This window comes from Dreissena polymorpha, chromosome 16 (genome assembly GCF_020536995.1).
Source record: "Dreissena polymorpha isolate Duluth1 chromosome 16, UMN_Dpol_1.0, whole genome shotgun sequence".
NCBI classification, from domain to species: Eukaryota; Metazoa; Mollusca; class Bivalvia; order Myida; family Dreissenidae; genus Dreissena; species Dreissena polymorpha.
In genome coordinates, this window is record NC_068370.1 from 15,983,386 (window position 1) to 16,000,854 (window position 17,469).

The 17,469-nt window shown below is 44.7% G+C and overlaps 1 protein-coding gene across 5 annotated transcripts in view; it reads right to left on the reverse strand.

Moving 5' to 3' along the window:
• LOC127862980 (transcription initiation factor TFIID subunit 2-like) overlaps positions 1 to 17,469 on the reverse strand; it is a 52,252-nt gene that overhangs the window by 1,279 nt on the left and 33,504 nt on the right. For 2 of the 5 annotated variants that reach the window (XM_052402258.1, XM_052402256.1), the window contains 6 exons: positions 16,961 to 17,065; positions 7,785 to 7,884; positions 6,023 to 6,156; positions 4,384 to 4,567; positions 1,836 to 1,952; positions 326 to 497 (listed from right to left, as the gene is read on the reverse strand). In XM_052402258.1, the coding sequence (XP_052258218.1) occupies positions 326 to 497; positions 1,836 to 1,952; positions 4,384 to 4,567; positions 6,023 to 6,156; positions 7,785 to 7,884; positions 16,961 to 17,065 (812 nt within the window). The remainder of the gene's footprint in view (positions 1 to 325; positions 498 to 1,835; positions 1,953 to 4,383; positions 4,568 to 6,022; positions 6,157 to 7,784; positions 7,885 to 16,960; positions 17,066 to 17,469) is intronic. The other 3 variants (XM_052402257.1, XM_052402259.1, XM_052402260.1) reach the window with 3 other exon arrangements.

A 17,469-nucleotide genomic window follows, 5' to 3' on the forward strand; every position in this document is an offset into this window, starting at 1 on the left:
GATGTGTTTGTCAGAAACACAATGCCCCCCATTGCGCCGCTTTGAAGCCATATATTTGACCTTTGACCTTGAAGGATGACCTTGACCTTTCACCACTCACAATGTGCAGCTCTATGAGATACACATGCATGCCAAGTATCAAGTTGCTATCTTCGCAAAAGTTACCAAACTTTAACCAAGGATAAAGTTTTGGGACACACACAATGAATGAATGACAGACAGACAGACAGACAGGCCAAAAACAATATGCCCCCGATCTTTCGATCCGGGGGCATAAAAAGACCATAGAGGTAGACTTAGCACATGAAATGGTAATTAGACTCACCAGATGCTGTCAGTGGTCGGGACTGGGATGAATCGCTGGGTGTGGGTGAGGAGTTTGAGTCCTCACTGAGCCGTGACTGACTGTCCCCACGGGCCACGCCCTGGTATGGCAGGACCGGGGCCTCTGAACGTCCCCCGGGTCGGGATGACCCGCCTTGGGAGTCTTCACTTCCCTGCAGAAAATGCCACTATCAAATGATCATTACTGAAGATATGTGATGGAAAGATTTACCTCATTGTCCTTAATTATTTGTTTCCAGTTATCGGACTGACCTAAATTTTTCATGCTGAACTTAAACACGTGTTTGGCATTCACAACCCTGCAGAAAACTACACTTAAATTTAGTATTACTGCAGCTTGGTGATTTAATCTTTTGCGTTATTGCTTATAATAATGTGATTTGTTTTCACTTACCCAACTGACCTTAATTTTTTAGGCTGACCTTAAAATTGTATTTGGTATTCAAGGTTGACATACATACTATAGTCTACTTTATATTTGAACGATACTGGTGCAAACATCAAATAATACAATGAATTTTGTTAATTTTAATAGTGAAACGTTAAGTAAAGAACATGCAAATCATAAATTTGATATGAATAAGTGTAAGCAGCATAATTATAAATACGCATAAATGAAGCTGTGAGAAAGTAAATAATGCAGCACTGTGATATAACATGTGTCTTTGTCATATGAGTCGTGTTCTTGGAAAACTGGGCATAATGCATGTGCGTAAAGTGTCGTCCCAGATTAGCCTGTGCAGTCCGCACAGGCTAATCAGAGACGACACTTTCCACCTAAATTGGATTTTTGCTAAGAAGAGACTTCCTTTAAACGAAAAATGTCATAAAAGTGGAAAGTGTCGTCCCTGATTAGCCTGTGCAGATTGCACAGGCTAATCTGGGATGACACTTTACGCACATGCATTATGCTCAGTTTTCTCAGAACACAACTCATATTATAAGTGTTAAATCTTAATGATCTGTGACATCAAATGAAATGAACTCTAATAAAAGTGAATAAACATTTAGTCAAGCATGCAATAAACAAAACAAACGGAACAGTTGAACAAATTATTGCAAAAATTACACAGCATGCAAATATGGTTGACTTTTTATGTACGTATAATATAATCTTAAAATATCGACCAAAATTATTGACCATAAAATATTTGTAACAGATTTCTTTCCTTCAACTGAATATTGAAACTTAAAGATGGTTTGTTTGCAAGAGCGGTATTGATAGACAGATGAAAGCTCATCTAAAAAGTTCTACAGCAGAACAAAAAAAAAGAAAGTTATTGTTCCAAGAAACCATTAAAGAAAATAAAAGGATATAAATTGCTTACCTTATTCCATTATTCAAGCTACATGTACTGTTCTGCTAAGATAAACTAAATACGCCTGTTGTATACGTTTTTGTTAGAATTTGAAAATAAAAAGGAATTCGTTTTTTTTCCTGCACTGGTCACATAGCCCAGTGTTAGTAGTGTTAATAGAAAGGTTAGTACCCTGAAAGGTCTAAGGAACTCTGGAAACAGAATTGGTGGCATGAGATCTGCTTGCGTTACCATAGCAACGGACTGGCGGGAGACGTGACTCTCCTCTGTGGTGCTGCTGCCTCCAATCTGCGCACACGTAAAGCAGTTACATGGATATGACACACTTTACAATAGCAAAAACAAGGCATACTGTAGCATGCATGTGATATTTATATATACATGCAAGATGAGAATATAGTAATTGTGAATGTATATTGAGTATGACAACACAAGTACATATCGTCGCTGTCGTTCTCAAACCTCGTAGCTCCAAATTTTTCAAAATATTTTTTTCGTCTTTTCCGAATATATTAAGTCTGGCGCGTGTTTTGTGCTATATCTCGTAGCTCTACGCCAATCAGAGCCCTTGAAAAAGCCATGTGACGAAATGTTGTAGAATGATTTTGGGCTTTTTTCCCAGCGAAAAGTCGTAGCGAGGCCATTTTACCTATAGGTACGTCGTTTTGTTTGGACAAATTTGACAAAAACGTTTTTATAAAAAAAAATATTTGCAACTACGAGGTTTCCTATCAGGACAAATTGTCGTACCTCATAAAAATGACAAAACTGTGGTGACAAAATATCGTAGCTACCATGTCTGACTGTCAGTATGACTTATCAGTATGACTTACGCGTCTACGGCTTATACCGTATTTTGCAACTTCATTTGTTTGGTACTTTAACAGAATTTCAATTTCTAAAACATTGTTATAAAAAAAATGAGACGGTTTTTTCTCTCTCCTGAAAAATTGGCATTTTGTAGCTACGAGGTTTGAGAACGACAGCGACGATATCATACATTTCATGCATGAACATGATTTTATGTATTACTAGTAATACATATCATGCAATATATAATAGTATGATTATAAGAGAATCACGAATTATGAATCAATGCACAACTTACATATTCATTATTATCATTTTATTATTTTATTTGTATTATTATATATAATATTATATATTATTATATTATTATGAAAAGCAAAAATGCAGAGAAAGTCAATGCAAGAAGAGAAAGAGAAATTGGACACAAAGTCCAAGTTCTTGTGGCAGATGAAGGCAGATGAAGGATAAGATATGAGTTGAAAAGCAGTAAGCATGGATTTGTTCTACCTATAAGGTACCTTGGTATATAAGGTGCTGCCCTTAATTTTAAAATTGTTATCATGCATACACAACCTCCAACCTAGACATGCAGCAAGCCACACAAGAATACTGCAGTGCAAGTTGACAGCCTTGCACAAAGAGACCTTGCTGCTTTCAATAGTTCATAGCTCACAAACACAATGCCATTTGTTGCTATAACAATTGTCAATGAGACACATTCAAGCATGGTAATTGTAAGATCCATCTTAATAAGTTTCAAAAATACCAATGTATGAAAGGATTTGTTTCCAAATTATCCACTATTTGTCTGGGAATGATTCAATAAGAAGCAAGTCCACAGGCGGGTGGCTACCATTATGTATTTAATATTTTGTCATTTGTACAGGAGAAACAAAAAAACCTGAATAGATTAAGGCCACGTTTCAGGGGTGACAACCATGCCTAATAACTGCATGGCAAAAATCTATGTAAGAGCCGCCTCATGCGAAAATGGGTATTATGCCATATGCAGCCAGCAAAGCTCCAGATCAGTCAGGTGAGGAGCTACCCCGTCCACAATAAAGTCATGCAAGGTTTTGTGGTCTCTTTAATTAACATTATTACTCCTCATCAGAGTATATGGATGCAAAGGCATATCTGGAGCTGCGCTGTTTGTCTATGTCCTAATCTGGAGCTACTCTGTTTGGCTATGTCCTAATCTGGAGCTACGCTGTTTGGCTATGTCCTAATCTGGAGCTACGCTGTTTGGCTATTTCCTAATCTGGAGCTATGCTGTTTGGCTATGTCCTAATCTGGAGCTACTCTGTTTGGCTATGTCCTAATCTGGAGCTACGCTGTTTGGCTATGTCCTAATCTGGAGCTACACTGTTTGGCTATGTTCTAAGGCTCATTTTTGCATAACTGGGCTTACACAATAGAAGGTGATAGAGAATACTAACCTGCTCCTTTAAGAAGCAAAATTATGAATCAATATTTATTAGAGAATCATGAAAAACCATTTTAATTCATTAAAAATTACATTAGTTCGTTTCTCAATATTCTTTTTTTTATTTGATTCTTTTTAAAAAACATGTTTCTATATCCAGTAGAATTTAACTATGCCAACTTTACTATGCTTCAATTAGACTATGACAAAACAAGGATATGGCAAAGTGGTTTTTGCATTCACTATGACTTATCAATAACAATGTACAGCTGTCTTTAAAATGTATACTGCATGTCCCAAACAAAATACTGTTAACAGTACACCTCTATATTGTTTTTTTTTAAGCAATTTTTATTTATAAACAGCCTGGCAACAAAAAATACTGTAGCTATGGAAAGTTACAGACATTAAACCTTTCTTCAAAATACTACACAAAATCAAGTATAATTTCATATAAAAAATAACATATTCTAAAGTGCTTACCGTAATTTTGAGTTTTTTCACAGGATTGCTGGACTCGCCCCCTAAACTGAAGCCACTCTCCTGTTTGAGGAACAAGGGGTACTTGATAGGCTGGCCCCTGGGTGGGGACTCTGCCTTCCTCTTCACACCACTCCCACTGGGCCCAGCAACACCCAGGCTGGGCTCTGACTTCATTGGAGTGCTGCTGTGGGGAAGGGAATCATAAAGAAATTGATGCAATTTAAAATTCTTAATCTCTAATAATCCATATCATTTTGAATTGATCTTAAAATAAAGAACTGGAATTGCGTATCTGTTTGTATATTGTTTCAACTGAAATCACCACAAATGTTTTTCACAATCATATTGCACATTTTGTTAAAATGTATAACATCTATGCATAATGCCTATGTTTCCTCATGGAAAGCATGAGTATTTTTCATTTTAACGTGGAACCCTGTCAATTAAGACTCAAATCCTATACAACATGCTCCTGTTTTACTGTAATAAAAACGTAAGCATAGAGCTTGGCTTTGTCATACTTACACACTCGTGAACAAAGTTATAACATTATCGAATAAACTTATATCAAATTGAGCACACATTAGGATCATGTGTCAATTGTGTAAATGCAATTGACCAGTAGGTAGTCATTCATGTCCATCAAGATATGTTAACATATCACTTGTTTATATTTCACACATATTTCACTGATCAATCCCCAATACTTGGACAACCAACCTTGGGCAAGCAGAAAGGCACAGCCATAAATGTAGGTCTCATAGTTAACTATTTGCCTGCCAGGCCTAGATGTTTCAAAATTCTTAAATCTTTTTTAACAGGATTAGATTAAGCTTACTTTTTAATATTAAGTAGGAACAAAGTTACTTAAAAATATAACAAAGTATAAAGGAAACTTATTTGTGTGAAAAAACATAATGAGTGCAATTTTGTATAATACCAACAACTTTAAAGTAATGACATAATTAAGAATGATTTACACACTTTATTACAAAATATAACAAGCAAATGCTGTGAATTGATATCTCCCACCACATAAAGGTTGTTTATGGATGGGTGCAAATCCCTTGGTATATGGTATAATTCTAAAAACAATATTAAAGTGTAGGGTAACTGTTTTTATTCATTGCAATTCTCCTCATTGATATCCATACACACATGCAGTTTCATATTGAAATCTTGTAGAGTATCTGAGCTATAGCCTTGAAAAGTTACACAATACAAAAACAACAAAGGGAAATAATTCTTATTTTAGAAAGCATACGGTTATGGTTCTTGTGCATTGCACTTCTCCTTATTGATACAAATACACTTATGAAGTTTCATTTGGAAGATTTGTATGGTATCTTAGATATAGCCATAAAAAGTTGCATCATACAAAAAAACAAAACAAAGGGCAATAACTCTTATTTAAGAAAGTGTAGGGCTATGGTTCATGTACATGGCACTTCTCCTTATTGATATCTTTACACCCACGAAGTTTCATGTTGATATCTTGTACAGTTTTTGAGATATAGCCATGAACAGTTTTGTTACAGACAGACGCATGGATTGACAGACTGATGGACAGACAGACAACGCCAATTTTACATCCCTCCACCTTTGGCGGGGGATAAAACACTTGGTCCAGCTCTTATACCTTGGGAGAGGCATGGATGATGTGAAGCCCATAATGTCGTCATCTTCATCTTCAAACATGTCTGTCAGGGTCTCAGATACGATTGCCGGGTTATATGGCTTCTTCTCCTTCACGTTTGAATACACTGTAAAACTCTGGCAAAGAAAAAAAACAACATTGGTTTAAACCTTGTAATTTTTAGCTTGATGAAATTGAAAATTATAGGCTTAGAGAGGCTTCAATTTGAGCTTTTTTCTGGCAAAAAAAGTTAGTTTTGTCTATGGAAAGATCCTGAAAATGCAAACCCAGTTGGGATTAAACCTAGGATCTCACCCAGTTGAGGTTTAAACCCATAATCTCACTGTTGCAAGTTCATTAACTTACATACCTACTCTTTGTTTGTTGGCAATTTTTTATTGTGAAATATCAATTGTTTAGAATAAATTTAGTGTAAACATCCTTTAAAGTGGCCTTTTCACAGATTTTGGCATGTTTTGACGTTTGTAATTAAATGCCATATAATGATAAATGTAAACATTGGATCTACAAAGCTCCAGTAAACAAGGGACAAAATTGTCACAAAACCTGGCCCCGTGTTCACAAAACGATTTTGCAATCGAAAATCTTTTTCAACTGACATCTTTTTTCAATTTTGCCTATCAACTACAATGGAAATCCATTTTGAATGACAAGCAAAATCGATTTTCGATTGCAAAAAATGTTTTGTGAACACGGGGCCAGGTTTTCATTGTGAAAAAAAAATCTGATAAAGGGAGAAAACTCAAACTGAACTTTTGAAATGAACAAACAAAATTAACCCCCTTTGTAAGTTTGTTTTTAAAAAAAATCTATTTTTAGTCGTGGCGACCTTGACATTGGAGATATTGACGTGATTCTTTCGTGCGACACACCGTCCTATGATGGTGAACAAATGTGCCAAATGATTTTAAAATCTCACAATGAATGACATAGTTATGGCCAGGACAAGCTCATTTATGGCCATTTTTGACCTTTGAACTCAAAGTGTGACCTTGACCTTGGAGATATCGATGTAATTATTTCGCGCTACACACTGTCCAATGATGGTGAACAAATGTGCCAAATGATTTTAAAATCTGACAATGAACGACATAGTTATGGCCCGGACAAGCTTGTTCCGCCCGCTTGCCAGCCCGCCAGCCAGCCAGCCAGCCAGCCAGCCAGCCAGCCAGCCAGCCAGCCTGCCCGCATTCGCCAATCTAATAACCAGTTTTTTCCTTCGGAAAACCTGGTTAAAAATCAAGAATAAAATTTAAAATAGGAAAACAAAAGTAGCCCGCATCCGGGCTCGAACCAGTGACCCCCGGAGTCCTGGAGTAAAAACCAATTAGACCGCTCGGCCATCCTGCCAAGTATGTATAGGTGACGTATTTTATACTTCATAGGCAATCTTCGTAGTTTCACAAAATTAAACAACAACAACAGAACTCTCCAAATTATTCAATCGTTTTGCGTTGCAACGCTTTATTATTTTCAGGTTTTTAAATCGTCAAGAGATGCATATAATGGTTATATTAGACCATGGTAAATGTTCAGTATTACTGTTTCCTCACAAATATCATAACTAAAACAAAAATTTGCGAATCTGAAAGAACTTTTTTCAATTTTGTCAATTTACCAAAACCTGAAAAGATCCCTTTAAGCATGACTTGAAAAAGTATTAGTTTTTTAAAGCAATTTCATACAAGGTACAACTATATTCCATTTTTTAAAATCTGTTGAAAAAACCTTGCAATTTACTTACATCAGGTGCATGAAGACATGCAGGCCTGTAACGACCAAACATGGCAAAGTAGAAATCGGCCACACCACATCGGATCCTACTGTCACTGGACAAAGTGGAACTGAAATGAAAGAAAAATAGAACATAAATAAGAATTCCAGAAAAATTATGGAACTGCTACAAAACAGGCTGAAACAGTTTCTAAATTCTATGAAGGACTGCGATCAATTGTAAACAATAGGTAACTATTTCTATAGAAAACAAGAGCACCGCCTTGCGGGTGCAGACCGCTCATCTATTTTCTTTTTAAAGGTGAAGGGACTCTCATTTTCAATCACAAAGGAGGGAGGGGTGGAGTGAAGAGGGGTGTATAGTGTGGGGGTGAGGACATTTATTACATTATTTTCCAAAAATGCGAAAAAAAAATAAAATTCGGGGGGGGGGGGGGGGGGGGGGATGGGGATTCTTGGGTGCGATGGTTGGACGGTAGTTCAAACATAAATTAATAAAAATAAAAATTTGTGTTTTTTAACCGTTTCAAAAAAAAAAAAATTTGGGAGGGTGGGGGTGGGGGGGGGGGGATAGTGTGAGGGTTTGGTGGTCATTTGTGAGATGATCTTAAAATAAAAAAATAAAAATAAAAATTAGGGGGGGGGGGGGGGGAGGGCATGGGGGGGGGGGGGGGATTCTACGGTGCGATGGATGGACGGTATTTTAAACATAAAATAATAAAAATAAATCTTTGTGTTTTTTAACAGTTTCAAAAAAATAATTTTTTGGGGGGGGGGGTGGGTGGGGGGGGGGTATAGTGTGAGGGTTTGGTGGTCATTTGTGTGATGATCTTAAAAAAAAAAAAAAAAAAATAGGGGGGGGGGATTTGGGGGGGGGGGGGATTCGGGGGGGGGGAGGGCATGGGGGATGGTTTGGGTGGAGTCTATTGTGGTATGTCAGGTAAGAGTAGTTTTGTCAAAGTATCAATCAAATCTAATCATTAATAAAGAAGTTATGGCAATTTTAGCAATATTTAATAATTTGACCTTCAGAGTCAAGGTCATTCAAAGGTCAAGGTAAAATTCAACTTGCCAGGTACAGGAACCTCATGGTAGCATGAAAGTATTTGAAGTTTGAAAGCAATAGCCTTAATAGTTAAGAAGTAATGTGGATCGAAACACAAAATTTAACCATATATTCTAAGTTACTAAGTCAAAAAAGGGCCATAATTCCGTAAAAATGACAACCAGAGTTATGCAACTTGTCCTTTTACTGTACCCTTATGATAATTTGCTAGTGTTCCAAGTATGAAAGCAATATCTATGATACTTTAGGGGTAAAGTGGACCAAAACACAAAACTTAACCAAATCTTCTAAGTATAAAGGACCCATAATTCCGTCCAAATGCCAGTCAGAGTTACATAACTTTGCCTGCAGAGTCCCCTTATGATAGTTAATAAGTGTTGCAAGTATGAAAGCAATAGCTTTGATACTGTAGGAATAAAGTGGACCTAAACACAAAACTTAACCAAATTTTCAATTCTCTAAGTATAAAAAGGGCACATAATTCTGTCAAAATGCCAGTCAGAGTTACATTACTTTGCCTGCACAGTCCGCTTATGATAGTTAGTAAGTGTTGCAAGTATGAAAGCAATAGCTTTGATACTTACGGAATAAAATGGACCTAAACACAAAACTTAACCAAAATTTTCAATTTTCTAAGTATAAAAAGGGCACATAATTCTGTCAAAATGCACGCCAGAGTTATCTAACTTTGCCTGCCCAGTCCCCTCATGATATTAAGTAAGTGTACCAAGTTTGAATGCAATAGCATTGATACTTTCTGAGAAAAGTGGACCTAAACGCAAATCTTAACCAAAATTTTCAATTTTCTAAGTATAAAAAGGGCACATAATTATGTCAAATTGCATGCCAGAGTTATCTAACTTTGCCTGCCCAGTCCTCTCATGATAGTAAGTAAGTGTACCAAGTTTGAATGCAAAAGCATTGATACTTTCTGAGAAAAGTTGAACTTAACGCAAAACTTAATCGGACGCCAACGCCGACGCCGACGCCAAGGTGATGACAATAGCTCATAATTTTTTTTCAAAAAATAGATGAGCTAAAAATCAATATTTTAATTTTGCTTCACTAGCTATACACTGCAGATCCACGATATCGCAGTCAATTATTTTGCAAAGTCAAATATATCCATATTTGGCCATGAACTCCAATGTTTTTTTCCAGTTTTATATACTGTTAAATCAGACTTTTATCATTGCCATTTGGTCCAGATTGTTTGCCTTTATTGTAAATCATATTCATGCTTGTGTAGTGTGAAAAAAAAACTTGCTCAACATCATAGCTTTTCTCCTGTCACCTTTGAAAACATTATCTATTAAATTTGCTTGTAATGGACATGTTGACAGCTGGTAACTACATTCTTCTTGGTTATCGTATCAACCAATCAGCGCAAGTACTACACATCCCTTTCCCACCCTGGCCTTGTCTATGGTGGACCTACTACCTGGCCCTGTCTATGGTGGACCTACTACCTGGCCCTGTCTATGGTGGACCTACTACCTGGCCCTGTCTATGGTGGACCTACTACCTGGCCCTGTCTATGGTGGGACCTACCTGGCCCTGTCTATGGTGGACCTACTACCTGGCCCTGTCGATGGTGGATCTACTACCTGGCCCTGTCTATGGTGGGTCCTACTACCTGGCCCTGTCTATGGTGGGACCTACCAGGCCCTGTCTATAGTGGGACCTACCTGGCCCTGTCTATGGTGGACCTACTATATGGCCCTGTCTATCGTGGGTCCTACTACCTGGCCCTATCTATGGTGGGACCTACCAGGCCCTGTCTATAGTGGGACCTACCTGGCCCTGTCTATGGTGGGACCTATTACCTGGCCCTGTCTATGTTCCACCAACTACCTGGCCCTGTCAATGGTGGACCTACTACCTGGCCCTGTCTATGGCGAGACCTACTACCTGGCCCTGTCTATGGTGGGACCTACCAGGCCCTGTCTATGGTGGGACCTACCTGGCCCTGTCTATGGTGGACCTACTATCTGGCCCTGTCTATGGTGGACCTACTACCTGGCCCTGTCTATGGTGGGTCCTACTACCTGGCCCTGTCTATGGTGGGACCTACCAGGCCCTGTCTATGGTGGGACCTACCAGGCTCTGTCTATGGTGGGACCTACCTGGCCCTGTCTATGGTGGTACCTACCTGGCCCTGTCTATGATGGGACCTACCTGGCCCTGTCTATGGTGGACCTACAACCTGACCCTGTCTATGGTGGGACCTACCGGGCCCTGTCTATGGTGGGACCTACCTGGCCCTGTCTATGGTGGACTTAACTGGCTCTGCCTATGGTGGGACCTACCTGGCCCTGTCTATGGTGGGACCTACCTGGCCCTGTCTATGGTGGGACCTAACTGGCCCTGTCTATGGTGGACCTACTACCTGGCCCTGTCAATGGTGGACCTACTACCTGGCCCTGTCTATGGTGGACCTACTACCTGGCCCTGTCTATATTGGGACCTACCTGGCCCTGTTTATGGTGGTACCTACCTGGCCCTATCTATGGTGGGTCCTACTACCTGGCCCTGTCTATGGTGGACCTACACTACCTGGCCCTGTCTATGGTGGACCTACTACCTGGCCCTGTCTATAATGGGACCTACCTGGCCCTGTCTATGGTGGGACCTACCTGGCCCTGTCTATGGTGGGTCCTACTACCTGGCCCTGTCTATGGTGGACCTACTACCTGGCCCTGTCTATGGTGGACCTACTACCTGGCCCTGTCTATGGTGGGACCTACCTGGCCCTGTCTATGGTGGACCTACTACCTGGCCCTGTCTATGGTGGGACCTACCTGGCCCTGTCTATGGTGGGACCTACCAGGCCCTGTCTATGGTGGGACCTACCTGGCCCTGTCTATGGTGGACCTACCTGGCCCTGCCTATGGTGGGACCTAACTGGCCCTGTCTATAGTGAGACCTATTGGACCGGTCTATGGCGAGACCTACTTCCTGGCCCTGTCTATGGTGGGACCTACCTGGCCCTGTCTATGGTGGGACCTACCTGGCCCTGTCTATGGTGGGACCTTCTTTCTTGGCCCTGTCTATGGTGGGACATACCTGGCCCTGTCTATGGTGGGTCCTACTACCTGGCCCTGTCTGTGGTGGACCAACTACCTAGCCCTGTCTATGGTGGGACCTACCTGGCCCTGTCTATGGTGGGACCTACCTGGCCCTGTCTATGGTGGGTCCTACTACCTGGCTCTGTCTATGGTGAACCTACTACCTGGCCCTGTCTATGGTGGACCTACTACCTGGCCCTGTCTATGGCGAGACCTACTACCTGGCCCTGTCTATGATGGGACCTACCAGGCCCTGTCTATGGTGGGACCTACCTGGCCCTGTCTATGGTGGACCTACTATCTGGCCCTGTCTATGGTGGACCTACTACCTGGCCCTGTCTATGGTGGGTCCTACTACCTGGCCCTGTCTATGGTGGGACCTACCAGGCCCTGTCTATGGTGGGACCTACCAGGCTCTGTCTATGGTGGGACCTACCTGGCCATGTCTATGGTGGGACCTACCTGGCCCTGTCTATGATGGGACCTACCTGGCCCTGTCTATGGTGGACCTACTACCTGACCCTGTCTATGGTGGGACCTACCAGGCCCTGTCTATGGTGGGACCTACCTGGCCCTGTCTATGGTGGACTTACCTGGCTCTGCCTATGGTGGGACCTACCTGGCCCTGTATATGGTGGGACCTACCTGGCCCTGTCTATGGTGGGACCTACCTGGCCCTGTCTATGGTGGACCTACTACCTGGCCCTGTCTATGGTGGACCTACACTACCTGGCCTTGTCTATGGTGGGACCTAACTGGCCCTGTCTATGGTGGACCTACTACCTGGCCCTGTCTATGGTGGACCTACTACCTGGCCCTGTCTATGGTAGACCTACTACCTGGCCCTGTCTATAATGGGACCTACCTGGCCCTGTCTATGGTGGGACCTACTACCTGGCCCTGTCTATGGTGGGTCCTACTACCTGGCCCTGTCTATGGTGGACCTACACTACCTGGCCCTGTCTATGGTGGACCTACTACCTGGCCCTGTCTATGGTGGACCTACTACCTGGCCCTGTCTATGGTGGGACCTACCTGGCCCTGTCTATGGTGGGTCCTACTACCTGGCCCTGTCTATGGTGGACCTACTACCTGGCCCTGTCTATGGTGGACCTACTACCTGGCCCTGTCTATGGTGGGACCTACCTGGCCCTGTCTATGGTGGACCTACAACCTGGCCCTGTCTATGGTGGGACCTACCTGGCCCTGTCTATGGTGGGACCTACCAGGCCCTGTCTATGGTGGGACTTACCTGGCCCTGTCTATGGTGGACCTACCTGGCCCTGCCTATGGTGGGACCTACCTGGCCCTGTCTATAGTGGGACCTATTGGACCGGTCTATGGTGAGACCTACTACCTGGCCCTGTCTATGGTGGGACCTACCTGGCCCTGTCTATGGTGGGACCTACCTGGCCCTGTCTATGGTGGGACCTACTTTCTTGGCCCTGTCTATGGTGGGACATACCTGGCCCTGTCTATGGTGGGTCCTACTACCTGGCCCTGTCTATGGTGGACCTACTACCTGGCCCTGTCTATGGTGGACCTACTACCTGGCCCTGTCTATGGTGGGACCTACCTGGCCCTGTCTATGGTGGACCTACAACCTGGCCCTGTCTATGGTGGGACCTACCTGGCCCTGTCTATGGTGGGACCTACCAGGCCCTGTCTATGGTGGGACTTACCTGGCCCTGTCTATGGTGGACCTACCTGGCCCTGCCTATGGTGGAACCTACCTGGCCCTGTCTATAGTGGGACCTATTGGACCGGTCTATGGTGAGACCTACTACCTGGCCCTGTCTATGGTGGGACCTACCTGGCCCTGTCTATGGTGGGACCTACCTGGCCCTGTCTATGGTGGGACCTACTTTCTTGGCCCTGTCTATGGTGGGACATACCTGGCCCTGTCTATGGTGGGTCCTACTACCTGGCCCTGTCTGTGGTGGACCAACTACCTGGCCCTGTCTATGGTGGGACCTACCTGGCCCTGTCTATGGTGGGACCTACCTGGCCCTGTCTATGGTGGGTCCTACTACCTGGCTCTGTCTATGGTGTACCTACTTCCTGGCCCTCTCTATGGTGGACCTACTACCTGGCCCTGTCTATGGTGGACCTACTACCTGGCCCTGTCTATGGTGGACCTACCTGGCCCTGTCTATGGTGGGACCTACCTGGCCCTGTCTATGGTGAGACCTATTGGCCCGGTCCATGGTGATACCTACTACCTGGCCCTGTCTATGTTGGAACCTACATGGCCCTGTCAATGGTGGGACCTACCCGGCCCTGTCTATGGTGAGACCTACTACCTGGCCCTGTCTATGGTGAGACCTACTACCTGGCCCTGTCTATGGTGGACCTACTACCTGGCCCTGTCGATGGTGGACCTACTACCTGGCCCTGTCTATGGTGAGACCTACTACCTGGCCCTGTCTATGGTGAGACCTACCTGGCCCTGTCTATGGTGGAACCTACCTGGCCCTGTCTATGGTGGGACCTACCTGGCCCTGTCTATGGTGGGACCAACTACCTGGCCCTGTCTATGGTGGGACCTACTTGGCCCTGTCTATGGTGGAACCTACCTGGCCCTGTCTATGGTGGACCTACTACCTGGCCCTGTCTATGGTGAACCTACCTGGCCTTGTCTATGGTGGAACCTACCTGGTCCTGTCTATGGACGACCTACTACCTGGCCCTGTCTATGGTGGACCTACTACCTGGCCCTGTCTATGGTGGGACCTACCTGGCCCTGTCTATGGTATACCTACCTGGCCCTGCCTATGGTGGGACCTACCTGGCCCTGTCTATGGCGAGACCTTATGGCCCTGTCTATGGCGAGACCTACTACCTGGCCCTATCTATGGTGGGACCTACATGGCCCTGTCTATGGTGGGACCTACCTGGCCCTGTCTATGGTTGAACCTACCTGGCCCTGTCTATGGTGAGACCTACCTGGCCCTGTCTATGGTGGAACCTACCTGGCCCTGTCTATGGTGCACCTACTACCTGGCCCTGTCTATGGTGCACCTACTACCTGGCCCTGTCTATGGTGGGTCCTACTACCTGGCCCTGTCTATGGTGGGACCTACCAGGCCCTGTCTATGGTGGGACCTACCTGGCCCTGTCTATTGTGGGACCTACCTGGCCCTGTCTATGGTGGACCTACTACCTGGCCCTTTCTATGGTGGACCTACTACCTGGTCCTGTCTATGGTGGGACCTACCTGGCCCTGTCTATGGTGGACCTACTACCTGGTCCTGTCTATGGTGGGACCTACCTGGCCCTGTCTATGGTGGACCTACTACCTGGCCCTGTCTATGGTGGTACCTACCTGGCCCTGTCTATGGTGGGACCTACCTGGCCCTGTCTATGGTGGGGCCTACCTGGCCCTGTCTATGGTGGGACCTACCAGGCCCTGTCTATGGTGGGACCTACCTGGCCCTGTCTATGGTGGGACCTACCTGGCCCTGTCTATGGTATACCTTCCTGGCCCTGCCTATGGTGAGACCTATTGGCCCGGTCTATGGTGAGACCTACTACCTGGCCCTGTCTATGGTGGGACCTATATGGCCCTGTCTATGGTGGGACCTACCTGGCCCTGTCTATGGTTGAACCAACCTGGCCATGTCTATGGTGAGACTTACCTGGCCCTGTCTATGGTGGAACCTACCTGGCCCTGTCTATGGTGGGACCTACCTGGCCCTGTCTATGGTGGGACCTACTACCTGGCCCTGTCTATGGTGGAAACCTACCTGGCCCTGTCTATGGTGGAACCTACCTGGCCCTGTCTATGGTGGACCTACTAACTGGCCCTGTCTTTAGTGAGACCTATTGGACCGGTCTATGGTGAGACCTACTACCTGGCCCTGTCTATGGTGGGACCTACCAGGCCCTGTCTATGGTGGGACCTACCAGGCCCTGTCTATGAAGGGACCTACCTGGCCCTATGGTGGGACCTACCAGGCCCTGTCTATGGTTGGACCCACCTGGCCCTGTCCATGGTGGGATATACCAGGCCCTGTCAATGGTGGGACCTACTTGATGAGTTTCCAGTCCTACACATCCCTTCAACACCCTGGCCCTGTTTATGGTGGGACCTACTACCTGGCCCTGTCTATGGTGGGACCTACCTGGCCCTGTCTATGGTATACCTACCTGGCCCTGCCTATGGTGGGACCTACCTGGCCCTGTCTATGGTGAAACCAATTGGCCCGGTCTATGGTGAGACCTACTACCTGGCCCTTTCTATGGTGGGACCTATATGGCCCTGTCTATGGTTGAACCTACCTGGCCCTGTCTATGGTGAGACTTACCTGGCCCTGTCTATGGTGGGACCTACCTGGCCATGTCTATGGTGGGACCTACTACCTGGCCCTGTCTATGGTGGAAACCTACCTGGCCCTGTCTATGGTGGAACCTACCTGGCCCTGTCTATGGTGGACCTACTACCTGGCCCTGCTTATGGTGAACCTACCTGGCCCTGTCTATGGTGGGACCTACCAGGCCCTGTCTATGGTGGGACCTACCTGGCCCTATGGTGGGACCTACCAGGCCCTGTCTATGGTGGGACCCACCTGGCCCTGTCTATGGTGGGACCTACCAGGCCCTGTCAATGGTGGGACCTACTTGATGAGTTTCCAGTCCTACACATCCCTTCCACACCCTGGCCCTGTTTATGGTGGGACCTACTTCCACATCCTGGCCCTTGAATTTGATTTTGATGTCCATGTTGACAGCTGTTAACTACATTCTTCTTGGATATCATATCAACCAATCAGCGCAAGTCCTACACATCCCTTCCCCATCCTGGCCCTGTCTATGGTGGGACCTACTATCTGGCCCTGTCTATGGTGGGACCTACTACCTGGCCCTGTCTATGGTGGGACCTACTACCTGGCCCTGTCTATGGTGGGACCTACCAGGCCCTGTCTATGGTGGGACCTACTACCTGGCCCTGTCTATGGTGGGACGTACTACCTGGCCCTGTCTATGGTGGGACCTACGTGGCCCTGTCTATGGTGAGACCTACTCCCTGGTTCTGTCTATGGTGGGACCTACTTGATGAGTTTCCAGAGCCTCTCCACTAGCTCCTCTGTGTTCAGGAGACTCTCCTCACCTCGATGGAATGGGGGCTTCTGACTCAACATCTGAATGGTCTCGTAACTAGAAGAGAACACACACATATTGCCTATGCAGTTGTGCAGATTGGTCTGGAGCTACTCTATTGGTCTATAAAGTCATGCAAAGTTTCGTGGCCTAATTAGTTGACCGGGTAGATCTGATCTAGAGCTATGCAGGCCTTGCACAAAACAAGACCCATATTCACATGATGCAGCTCGTATTATTTCTGTCGATCATACTAAACTGGATGTGTATAATAAACTGTTCTTCAAATGAGGTAGTGAAACGATCATATCAATACATTGGATATATCAATGCTTAATACAAAGTCTTGGTCAGACAGGTACATATTTCAATGAAATAACGTCCCTTGTTATAATGGCACAAATATTTCAAGACTATTGCCAAGCAATATATGTCCCCTACCGGCTCCACCATTGTCAGGA